Source organism: Medicago truncatula, chromosome 3 (genome assembly GCF_003473485.1).
Source record: "Medicago truncatula cultivar Jemalong A17 chromosome 3, MtrunA17r5.0-ANR, whole genome shotgun sequence".
Taxonomy (NCBI): Eukaryota; Viridiplantae; Streptophyta; class Magnoliopsida; order Fabales; family Fabaceae; genus Medicago; species Medicago truncatula.
Genome location: NC_053044.1, coordinates 799,295 through 812,094, shown reverse-complemented (window position 1 = coordinate 812,094; position 12,800 = coordinate 799,295). Strand labels below are relative to the sequence as shown.

Genomic DNA, 12,800 nt, shown 5'->3' with positions numbered 1-12,800 from the left:
TCATATAAACTACTTTTTGAAAAGCCTCTAAATTTCACAGCCTCTAACTTTGTGAAACTCATATAAACTACTTTTTGAAAAGTTTCTTATATCTTAGTTTTATACTTGCCTTGCTTATTTCTGAATTGTCTTCTTAACTGAAAGAAGTCAGGTCAAACAAAAGTTGTTAAGGAGATCTTTTTAAAATTAAGAGACCAATGCCAATTTTATATATTTTATTGTTACTTAACTCAAGTTTTTTTTTTTTTTAGGGAAACACAAGTTATATTCTATAAAATAATTAACTCAAATTATTTTATTGTTATATTACAGGTAACCATTAATGTTTATACTATTATAAGAGTCTCTAAAAAAAATCAACTTTTTTTCATTTCAGAATTAAATATGAATTTTTAGGTGACAAAAACATTAAAATTAATATTAAATTCATTTCTGGTTAAAAATATTCTAAACTTTTGCAAAAAGAAATTCTATAATGTATTAAATATGACAACAACAATATAAATTGAAGAAATATTTTAGATATATAAGTAAAGGGTCTTGTTAACGAGTGCCTCCAGACACTCTTTAAAAATTCTAAAAGAATAAATTATTTTATGAAAAAGTTAAATATTTTGATTTGCAATGCATTCATTACATATTACATATATTTTCATAAAAAATTATCATTTAAAAGTCTTAACGAATTCTCCAGGTAGGAGTGTAAGTGGTTCGGACAAAACCGAAAAAGTATCCAACCTTGTTTAGTTCGGTTCAAAACAGAATCGAACCAACCTAAACCAATCTAGTTTGGTTCGGTTCTTGGTTTTTAATTTTTGAAATCCAAAGAACCGATGAACCGAACCGATGCTAATCTCACTCTCCATTTTTGTAATACTATCACTCCTCACATACACTTATGATTAAACTCAAAATTAAAGGCCAACATAAAATACTTCATAATTCACTCACTTTCTTCCATCATCATCTCATCTCATCACTCACTCTATTTCGTTTCTAATAGAAAAGAACACTAGCCGCTAGTCACACCTAACCCATCGTTCCTCACCGCCGCTGGGATTGTCCATCTCTTGTTGAATTTTCATGTTAGTTATACAAAATTAGTTTGAAAAATAGAGAACATGAAAAACAAAGTTCTATGAAATATTTGAGTATGTTGTATGCATGCAATACAAATTTGTGAAAATATGAATTTTTTAATTGTATTTTCAAACAAACCGATTCAAACCAAACCGCCTAGTTTGGTTCGGTTTTTTTTGAATAAAAGTAAAAACTGAACTAAACCGAACTGATGCAGATTTCATAGGTTCAGACAATTTTTTGACAAAAAATCGATCCAAACCGAACCGTTACACCCCTAGCTCCAGGGCAAGTTAAGATCCTCTCCATTTAAACTTTTCTCTCTTTCTTCCATTTGTAGAGATAAAGAAACAAAAAATCTTAAAAATAATTATGGTAATCTCCATTTATTTTTATAAATGGAGAAGATCTCAACCCCCGGGCAATCAACATTTCCCATAAGTAAAGCAAAAGCATGTTGGTAGAGAGGACATTATCGTCCTTAGACAAAACAATAATCAATCTCTTATGAAGAAAAGGAACAACGGCGAAAGTGAAGGAAATTAGAAATCACATAAACCCTAAACTAAAATTTCTCAAACAAATGATTCAAAATGCATTGTCTTCCGAAGTCGAGGCTTACAAGGTATGCATCAAACTTGGTCTGCCCTCTTTCTATATGTTATTATCGTTTTTTAATTAGGTTACATTTCTTCATCAGTAAACAAAAAAATCTAAAACACAATTTTGAAGAGAAACATTTCTTTGTCATCTTTTGAGATTGTGGCCGTATGTGTTTTGTTTTTTTTAATAGTTTTTCCTCTAATGAATGAATTTCATTTCATTTCCATCCACATGCCTAATAACTAACAATCAATACCTTCTCCCATTTTCATTTTCTTGTAGAATTCTTTGTTTATTTCTCAAACAACAATGGAGACACATAAGAGGCAAGGACAACAAAAATAAACACACAATCAATGACTTGACAGATGATGTTCTCCTTCACATACTATCTTTTTTGAAAGCCAAAGAGGCAGTCCAAACTTGCATTTTGTCCAAAAGATGGATCAATCTCTGGAAAATTCTACCCACTCTTACATTAAGTTCTTCACACTTTAGAACCTCCGACAGTTTTGAAGAATTCGTTTCTCAGATTTTGTCTCTTCGTGATGGCTCAATCACTATCCGTGTTCTTGACTTTCAGCGCAATTATTGTATGGAGCATAGCCTACTCCAAAGGATTATTAAATACGTTGTTTCACACAATGTCCAGCACTTGATAATGGATTTCCCCTGTGATATTAATCATTTTCCATCATGCTTCTTTTCATGTCAAACTTTAACGTCTCTTAATCTTTCTGGTTTCCATATATTGTTTGGTCACAAACTCATATTTCCAAATTTTTTGAATTTACCAGCATTAACAAGCTTGTCTCTGAAGTATTTTGCCTTTCAGCGCGGTGATGATAATGTTTGTGTCGAGCCATTTTCAACATTTAAAATGTTGAATAGTTTGATCATTGATTGTTGTATAGTTATGGATGCACAAAACCTTTGCATATCAAGTACCAAACTTGTTAGTTTTACTATCCTTATGTGTGATTGTGATCTTGAGACCTATATCGGAACTTATTTTGAACTCGAGCTATATGCTCCATGTCTTCATACCTTTTCTTTTACGGGTCTTTATATTCCAAAACTTTTTGGGAGCAAGAGCTTTCTTTATTCCATCAAACATCTAAATATTCATTTATGGTGTTATTGGAACTTGAAGTCGGCGGAAACTTCACCACTTCTACTCAATTGGCTAGTTGAGCTTGCTAATATCGAATCACTGACAGTGTCTTCAAATACTCTTGAGGTACTTTATATTGTATCGATAATTCTGATTTATAAATGGTATTTAATTATAAATTTTATCAAAAATATAACTCATCCTATGCTTCTTGATTGCTTAGGTTCTTTCCTTGGTTCCTGATTTATTGAACGTTGAACTCTCTTACTTGTGTAACTTGAAGTCATTGAAAATAAAAACATACCTATCTTCATCAATACCTGACGGAATGATAGACTTATTGATTCAAAACTCACCATCGGCAAAGGTTGATATCTTACAAGATATTATAAGGTGAAAGGTGCATTCAACAACTTTTAAAGATAGATTGTTTGGTTTAGTAATGTTATTTTTGCATCCTTCTCTGTTTCTATTTACCCTTATTTAGAGAAACAAATGTGTATATAATGTATGCATGTAGACGTGTGCATCTTGAATCACATGTACATGTAAGACTAATTTTAATTATCTTCTATCTCATAATATTAGCTTATGATATAAACTTTAGTTACTAACTTGTGAAAAAAACTTGATTGTAGATAAAATATGTTCAAGATGCAATAAAATACGTTCTTATTTGATTCAAGATCTACAAGTATACTCCAGTTGAAGGACTTGCAGGAAAATGCAATAAATTGATCGGTTCTTGCAAAGTTGTGAAATTAAGTGCATACAATAAAGAAAATATGGCATTCTTGAAAGTTGTATTGTTCGGATTTTCAATGTTATCAGGATCTAATTATATTGAATTCATTGAGGAATTCCACACCGTGTTGTTTTTGTGTGCTTTGAACTTTTGACTTAATCTTGATATGAGTTTCTCTAATACAAGTTAATGTTTGAAACAACTAGTCTTTTGACCCGTGCAATAGAGCAAAAACGAATATGTTATAACAAAATAAATATATAGTATCTGATAGAAATAGTTTGATAAGTATTAAACATGGATATTATATAGTAATGATAACATATTTATAATATATCGTAGTCTAATTATTGTTAAAGTTTTATGTCATCATTATACATTACAAAATATTTCATGATAAACGTCATTTGAGATCGTAGTGGTATATTGTCACCATCTTTATCAGTCATTACTATCTTCAATCCATCTCTTAAAGTGACCTTTGATATTGCAACATAGAGTTGACCATGCAAAAACATGGATTTGGCGAATAAATTCCAACTTTTTTAGGTGATTGCCCTTGACTCTTATTAATAGACATTGTAAAAAAATAAAACAGCTAACGAGTCTTCTTTGAAACTTAAAAGGAATATTAATGTTAAACAATGAAAGAGATAACTTGAGTATAAAAACTTTCTCACCAACATTACTTCCAAATATCACTTTTCTTTCAAGCACAAACTTTCCCATCCTAGTTATGATTAATCTTGTTCCATTGCATAATCCTAAATTTTTTTATCAACATTCCTCAAAAGCATCACTAATGCTCTAACCTTTAATCTGATCTCGTGATTACATAGCCATATTTCATAACATAATTGATAACAAAATAATAAACATAGTGTAGTTGAGTCACCACTTCATTCCACCTATTGTATTTTTATTTTCTTTGGTTTCGGCCTTCATAATCATAACATTATCTATCCCATCAAAACCAATCTTATCCTCAAGGTTGTAAAAATTGCTCCTAGTAAAAATTGAAATAGCTTCTTATTTTAAAGATTTTTTAAAATCTTAGTATTAAAGAAAAGTTATAGCAAAATGATGAAATATTTAGAATAATATTTTAAGAGAAGCTATTCAAACCAATTTTTCATTTGAATTGTTTTTTTTTAAAAAAAAATCTGTTATAAAACTTATAGTAAAAAGATGGTACCTATAAAAATCATTTTTACGGTCAAATAGAGTATAAAAATGGTAAAGGAAACAAAATGGCATTCATGCAACAAAAATGCTTGCTCAATTCGGAATTTTGTTACATTACTTTAGTGTTGCATATGAATGATGAAATCAAACACAGTTCACAAAATTTACGATCAACCTTCTCCTATAAATATTAGAGTATTATATTATCTTAAAAATGGTGAAATGAATATTGACATTCTTCAGGAGGTCCAAAAAAGAAACCGAAAATCACACCTATCATTATGAGGTGTCTATGAAACTACAATTTCTGATAAATTTGTAACCTATGGTTCTTCAAGCTCAAATGATCCCATAAATATTCTTTAACAAATCTTTCTCTTCAAAAGACATCTTTGCTGATGTTTTGGTAACATTCATTCTAGCCAACAAAGCATAAGGTCCAATAGGGAATGTATGGGTATGATCTTATGAAATAAGCTCCTAAAATATCCATTTAATAAAGCTCTAATATCCCATAAAATATAGTTATCCATGGCTGCTTCTCGGTATTCACATCAAGGAAATAAGCAATTGTTTTGTAGCTCAACTATTTGTATGAAGCTTACTCAGATCAATTAAAATTGAAAAACAAAGGGCTTGCAACTGAATTCAGAGGCTCTACACAAATATAAATTGTTAATGTCGTTTAATGGAATGAATGTTGCCAAGAGCACCATGAAGCTTTTGAAGACCCTTAATTTTGATTTGTTTTGCAAGAAGTGATGCAATGTTGCATGTAAATGACTTATATTGATTAATTGTTTAGATGTGTGCATGTTTATGTTGTAGTTATAATTTTTAAGGTTTATGTAAAATTTGCACTCCAGTGTTTGATGAAATGTTTGAATGAGTTTTTCATTGATTGTTTTTAATTTCTTATTGTGTAGATTTGAAACAATGGTCGGGTGGATCGACGTTCATGCACAATCGAACAGCGGAGAACCTCAGCGGTTGAAGGTTCAGTGCCTTGGTGTAACGCTAAGAGGTCTCAATGATCAACTTGATGAATTCAACCAAGTAGTCAACCCCGGAGACACGAGGAGAGTGGAATGTGTTTGCTATAAACGTCCAACGCTCGACGACGGGAGAATATCATTCAGTTGGATGGAATTAACGAACGATGAAAACGTGAAGAACATGTTTTCGGAGCACTGCATGTTCCAGTGGATCGATATGCGGGTAACGTTGCTGAGATCAACTGAAGATATCATCAAGAGTCTGATTCCACCAGAAGATCGTGATTAGGTAGGGAATGCACCTTCCAACTGCAACAATTGTCTTACCTCTGAAATGGAAATTCAAACTTGCTAAATGCCAGGTCCCCAACATTCGCCCAACATTCATGTTTTTCTTTTGAAAAGATTAAATTCTTGTTAGGCTGGTTTAGATGAAGGTATTGAAGTGTCAAGGAATGAACCTCGTTTCGTTGGCACTTGAATAACATCATCTAAAGCAAGCCTAACAAAAATTTATTCTTTTCAAAGAAAAAACATGAGTGTTGGGCGAATGCTGGAGTCCTGGTGTTTAGCAAGTTTGAATTTGACATTTCAGAGGTAAGAAAATTGTTGTAGTTTGAAGGTGCATTCCGTACCTAATGTAATGTAATGATACCACAATGTAATGTAACGTAGATGAAATTATAACTAAATAAAATTGTCTATTTTTTGAATTAATGTTGTGTTCTTGTCGAACTTATTTATTCAATACGCCATTTTTATTTGAATTAATGTTGTGTACTTATTCTAATTTATTTATTCGAATTTCGTTTAATTTATTAATTTACTTTATTCTAAATTATTTTATTTACTTTATTGATAAGAATAAATTTAAATATTAAAAAAATGTAACAAACACTATATTTTTTGGTTACAAAAATTCTAGGGTGAGGGGATGGTGCCCCAGTCCAAGGAAGGGAAACACGATATGAATATATATGTGTAGTTATTTTTCAATTATCATTTAAAAAGTGTAACAAACTAGAATTTAGATTATATTTTTTTTCTTTTGCTAAAAAAAAAAACATCGTTGATAATTTTAAAACGTTAGCGTAATAATAAGAACGGAAAGACAGTCTCGTATGTGCCCGTCTTTTCACTAGTAATAGACAAACTATAAATAAATATGTATACATGAACCCCACATAGGCACTAAAAACTGGAGAGCTTCATTGTATATGCTTCAACATTTCATTAAATTGACATTTTTTTAATTTAATCTAACAATATTAATAGAGATATTTTAGTTATTATGGGTTGTAATTAGGGATGACAAAATAAGGCGGGGTGGGGACGGGTTTTACCTTCCCCATCCTCAAACCCTACTCCCATATACCTACAAGATACCATATCCATATCCAGTAAGGATGAGAAATCGAATCACATCCCCGTCACGGTCGGGCTCGGGTATTCCCGCCTCATCTCGATGATCGCAATGGATTTATTTTTATAAAAATAAAAGTATTTTGCACCCCTGAACGTAATTTTGTAATGCATTATTCAGCAAAGAGATAACAATTGGTGACTATGGTGAAGGAGAAGAGAGAGGTCGATAGAGTGTGAGACATGAAAGGAGAAAAGAGAGAAATATGACAAGCGAGTGTCATCTAGAAGTGTGAGACTTAGATTGTGTGAGTGAAATGATTCAAGGTTTGAGTTTCTATTTATACAAAAGGGTAATAAATTGATTTTCTATATTTGGGACATATTTGGGCATGAGTTCGGGGTGGGTAGATATATCCCTGTTACCTGTCCCATATTTGTGTTTTACAATCGAAAACCTAAACCCAGTCAAAATGAGGAAAATTCGTCAAATTGGGTTTGGTTTGGGGGTATGAATTTTGTTGTCGTGTGTAACCAGACACAAAAGTATCATTACTAGACAAAAATCAACCTTTTTTCACACGAAAGGTGTGGATTAAGCTTCAAAGACCAAAACAAATATTCACACCGTGTTTTGTTTTGATAACGAGTAGTGATGTGATGGATAGTATAAAAAAAAAAGTTGCACGAAAACGCAATGAATTACGGAGGAAAAAAAACGAGAAAAGGGATACATAATAAAAACAAATTTTAAGCAAAGTCAAAAACACTCATCCGATACAAATTTGTTCTATTTTATTTGAGAAGAACGTTATGGTGAAATTTCTTGTAAATCGCAACACAGGACGGAAATCAACTATGTTGCTAAGATGGTTGAATAGAATATTCCAAAGCAGAGATAGGGCGCCACTGCCCACTCTTCCATTCGATCTTGTGGCGGAGATTCTGTGCCGGCTTCCTGTAAAGTTACTCGTGCAGCTTCGCTGCCTCTGCAAGTCCTTTAATACTCTAATATCTGATCCCAAATTTGCTAAAAAGCACCTTCAAATGTCAACCAAACGTAACCGCCTAATGTTAAGATCTACCAACAACTTAGGTAAGTTATTTCTCTATGATTCTCCAATCCAATCTATTTTTTCAACTTCTAGGGTAAAGCAGACACAACTCAATTATCCAAACAGACTAATGAATAGTCACTCTTGCGCATACTCATGCGACGGTATCGTGTGTATCGCTAAGACCAACTTTAATAGTTGTGCTGTTTTGTGGAACCCTTCCATTCAAAAATTCAAGATATTGCCTCCTTTGGAAACTTCACCAAACAGAAGAGCCTATATTTCTTTGTATAGCTTTGGGTATGATCATTTCATTCGTAATTATAAGACTGTTGTTATTTCCTTCGTCACGGACAATTCCTTCCGCGCGGGCAAATATGAAGTCCGTGTTCTTGCGCTGGGTACAGATTCTTGGAGAAGGATACAAGACTTCCCATATTTAAATACATCTAGTAAACCGGGAGTATTTATGAGTAGCACCGTTAATTGGTTGACACATGATAATTTAAGAATTTTGATTGTTTCTCTTGATTTGGAGAATGAGTCATATCAAAATCTTTGGACCCCGGTGTTGCCTCGTACGCGTATTGCTAACAATCATGACTTGGGGGTGTTGAAAGATTGCTTGTGCATTTTTGCAAATTGTGATATGTTTTGGGATGTTTGGGTTATGAAGGAATATGGAAATACAGACTCTTGGACTAAATTGTACCACGTTCCTTACATGAGATATCGAGGTTTGTGGATCAACACCAAGATTTTATATGTTACCGAGGATGACCAACTTCTGATGAAAGTTCATGAATTGGTAAGTAGTAGTAAAGTGAAGTTAGTTGTTTACAATTCCAAAAGTGGTACTTTGAAGTTTCCTAAGATTCAAAACATCGATTATTTGATGGACCCAGAAGTCTACATAGAGAGTTTGATATCACCTTGTTCTAAATATTAGTGTGTGTGTCTATATATATATATATATATATATAACATTTTTTATGTAATTTATTTTATGCTGAAAAATTGTTATTTCAATTGTTTGTTAGTTTGAGTTGTTGGATTGTATTCATGTGTACAACTATATGTACTCTTGTTTTATTATCTATTTAGGAAGATTGAATTTAATAAAACAATGAAACATGATTGCAATAAGAAATAGCACAAATAGCTATTTTAGTTACTACTATATGATCCTCTCTTTACTCTGTTACTCTCTTTCTCTCAACTTTATGTACTTTTGGTGTATGGCATCTTAATTAGTCCTTCTGATGATATTGCCATTAGATATTCTTAAAGGAGGAGGTTTTGCAGAATTACTTTGGTGAGATGCTTAATCAGTTCACAGTCACAACTGTACGAAGTGATGATTTAATATGAGTTGAAATTTACACTTTTACCTGAATTTCACGGTCATAAACCCTTCCCCTTGGAGTTCAACTCAGTTGATTGGGAGTTGCAACGCATGAGATATATTGTATCCTGTTTGATTTGTATTTTGAAAAAGTTGATTCGACCTAAATAGTATCAGACCTTTCTAACATTCTGTAGGAAAAATAAAGTGATCAAAAAATTACATTTTTAGAATCAGGCTGGGTCTGTCGGAGCTTGACTCGTTGCTTCTGCTCTTGCAGACATGGGAAGATTATTTCTAAACTAGAAATAACTACCAACCATATGATTTTACAGCGTCTTAAAGTATGATTGCATTGGTTCTGTTCCTACCTTGGAGGGTCAAAAAGTTTATTTTTGTAGCAAAATACATTAAGTGATGAATAATCATACAAATTAATTTCATGTTATAATTCAACTACATAATCTTAAGAAACATTACCAAGTAATTTTGGATTTGAAATTAGTAAATATGTATTCACCAAAATGGAGTCTATGTCTCTCCAACAATGAATATATGCAATAGGATCCTACCTTGGCTATCATGTGGTGATTTTTTTGCTTTAATGATGGATTTACTGACTGGAGTCTTGGTATCATAGGAACCATGTAACAGTTGTCAATTAAGCAGCCTGTGATAGAAATGATGCAGAATTTCGTCCCATCTTTTTCCATGGTTTTGGCTTTGGGTCATTGTGGACGTGAGGTCAGATTTTGGACAATCGTAGAATTTCATAGTAGATAATTTTTGACTGTAGTTCTAATGGGAAATATACAATTGTTGTATACTTTCTTATCAGTGCTTTCTATTTCACTGTGGTGTACTAGTACACTGTTGTATATGGATTTTGAATGGAGGTAAAAAAATGAACGACCGTGTTACAGACTCCCCTGCTGATCTAGAATTAACTCTAACGCAAAGGAAATTCGGCTAACCTATTTCCTTGCAAATCCTGAAGGACACTGCTTATGCCTGCCGATCCTGGCTTCCTTACAAAATTATTTTGCAATTTATTTTTTTATTTTCAATCACAACTCTGTTTTGTTGATGCCAACCAAATTTACCAGAAAAACATGACACAGAAATCCATAGTTCCTTTCGAAACCCTCCAAGCACTATAGCTCGATCACGATCTGGCATTGGAACCAATGCTCCAGACTTTATGAAATAGGTAACTCAATATGCCACCACTGCAACATGGCCATCCAAACTTGCTAACTATACCTGCAATGTAAAAATAAATGACAAACAACTTACTTCATTCGAACTACAAACCGAAGAGTAAGCTTTATTGGAATCTCGTATAATATTTAATCTCCACAGTTTACTATTAGTATTCAACTTCTCTTGCATAAAAAACCACACGAGAAACTCTGCCCTTGGAGGAGCGACCCATCTCCACACGCCACAAACTGCATGCATAGTACCATTTATCTCGAGATACACTTTTGACAAATTACTGGGATTACAAACAAGCAATCATGCTAGCTTTAACAAATTTTTCCTCTTTTACTCTTCTGATTTGCTGCACTTAGTTGTTGAAGTTAAAGCTTCAAACTGATTCTACTTGACTACCTCTATTAACATTGATCTGATAGTTATAGGCTTTGAGTTTCTTTCTTATATATGCTACTCTTTCGTCTGCTATTTCCATTTTGATGCTCAAATTGTTCAGAACATTGGATAGATGAACATAACAATAATAATGGTCTAAAACATCGATAATGGGGCTGAGTCGAAGTTGTTTGGAATTTTGACTTTATGATCTATATCGTACCCTTTTGCATTTGCGTATTCCTTGGATTTCTACCTTATTATTTCTATCTAAAGTGAAGATGATTATATTGTGGATGGATAGAAACAGTAGTAACACACAAAACATACTGTTTCTAAAGTATACATATGGTTGTTCAAATTGACAAAAACAATATGTAAAGAAAGATTGTGGCAGATATGCATGGGAATAAAAAAAATATGGTAATTAAGAGTCGAGTACAGCAACATGGTAAGTAAAATTGACAATGTCGAAATTGTAAGATTGGACAAAAAAAAATCAATTGAAAACTAATATAAAAAATATATATATTGGGAACCATGGGATACGATCACATGAATATAAAAATTAAAAAAAAAAAAAGAGATACGAAAGGAAGTTTTTGTTTATACTTTGGGAACAGATTATTGGAGAAGAATAGAGGACATCCCATATGATTACTCAATCTGTCGATCGGGAATATTTGATAGTGGAATATTTGTGAGTGGTGCTGTTAATTGGTATGCAAAGGATGAATCAGATAGTTTGTACTTCATTCTTTCTCTTGATTTAGAGAATGACTCATATCGAGAGCTTTACCTACCTGATTTTTAGAATGAGTCATGTCGCTCGAAGTTGGGTGTGTTGAGGGATTGCTTGTGTGTATTTGACACTAGTGAAATGTTTTTTAATGTTTGGATTATGAATGAGTACGGAAATGAAGAGTCTTGGACTAAATTGTTCCATGTTCCTAAAGTTCACAATCATCAGGGTCTCAGGGCCTATAAAGCTTTATATATTTTTGAGGATGAGAAACTGCTGGTGGAGTTTTTTTATGTTGAAACTTGCGATAGGAAGTTGGTTGTTTACGATTCCAAAACTGCTACTTTTAATATTCTTGAGTTTCAAAACAACTATGCTCAGATGAACCCAAAAGTCTACATTGAGAGTCTAATGTTACCTTAACTTATAGCATGGATTCAACTTCAATATATATATATATATATATATATATATATATATATATATATATATATATATATATGTATATATATATATATATGGTTAGTTTTTTGTCTGTGTTATTTATTTTATATCTGCTTTGATTCTTGGTGATTTGTTGGATCATTGTTAATCAATGGTTGATGGAATATATAGGTTCAACATTGTTTTAATTTTCAATAGTTTGGTTAATTTGAGTTGTTAATTCTCTCACATCTTGCACTATATTTTAAATTGTTCACAATCATGAATTGCATTAAATGGATTGTCATTTGATTTTCTAAGATATGTGTTATGGTGTAGATGTTACAATGTCTGCTTAGTGTTGCACAAATTTCTTAATGTTTGTTTCAAATCTTGCAGAATACATTATAAACAAAACTGGATATGTTACAGAATACTATTGCGATGTCGTTTTTTTAAAGAATATTGAATATCCGTTTTTACCACATATGTAATGTTAATATTAGAAATGAGATGGAAGCTATTTTTATTGGATTAAAGGATGTACAGGGTCGGAGT

At 32.2% G+C, this 12,800-nt stretch overlaps 2 protein-coding genes and 1 pseudogene across 2 annotated transcripts; all 3 read left to right on the top strand.

Moving 5' to 3' along the window:
• Positions 1-1,673: 1,673 nt before the first annotated feature.
• On the top strand, positions 1,674-3,194 carry LOC25488469 (F-box/FBD/LRR-repeat protein At1g78750). Its single transcript, XM_013603325.1, has 3 exons — positions 1,674-1,705; positions 1,966-2,923; positions 3,021-3,194. The coding sequence occupies exons 1-3, from the start codon at positions 1,674-1,676 to the stop codon at positions 3,192-3,194; spliced, it is 1,164 nt and encodes a 387-aa protein (XP_013458779.1).
• Positions 3,195-7,870: 4,676 nt separating this feature from the next.
• On the top strand, positions 7,871-9,088 carry LOC25488468 (F-box/kelch-repeat protein At3g23880). Its single transcript, XM_013603324.3, has one exon. The coding sequence runs from the start codon at positions 7,898-7,900 to the stop codon at positions 9,086-9,088; it is 1,191 nt and encodes a 396-aa protein (XP_013458778.2). The 5' UTR covers positions 7,871-7,897.
• Positions 9,089-10,165: 1,077 nt separating this feature from the next.
• LOC25488467 (F-box/kelch-repeat protein At3g06240-like) lies at positions 10,166-12,242 on the top strand (annotated as a pseudogene).
• Positions 12,243-12,800: the final 558 nt, after the last annotated feature.

Bases quoted from the DNA above. Each gene is read 5' to 3' on its own strand.
- LOC25488469 (XM_013603325.1), top strand. From the start codon at position 1,674: ATGCATTGTCTTCCGAAGTCGAGGCTTACAAG. The intron at 1,706-1,965 runs GTATGCATCAAA...ATTTTCTTGTAG, and splicing joins CCGAAGTCGAGGCTTACAAG to AATTCTTTGTTTATTTCTCA. The intron at 2,924-3,020 runs GTACTTTATATT...TTGATTGCTTAG, and splicing joins TGTCTTCAAATACTCTTGAG to GTTCTTTCCTTGGTTCCTGA.
- LOC25488468 (XM_013603324.3), top strand. From the start codon at position 7,898: ATGGTGAAATTTCTTGTAAATCGCAACACAGGACGGAAATCAACTATG.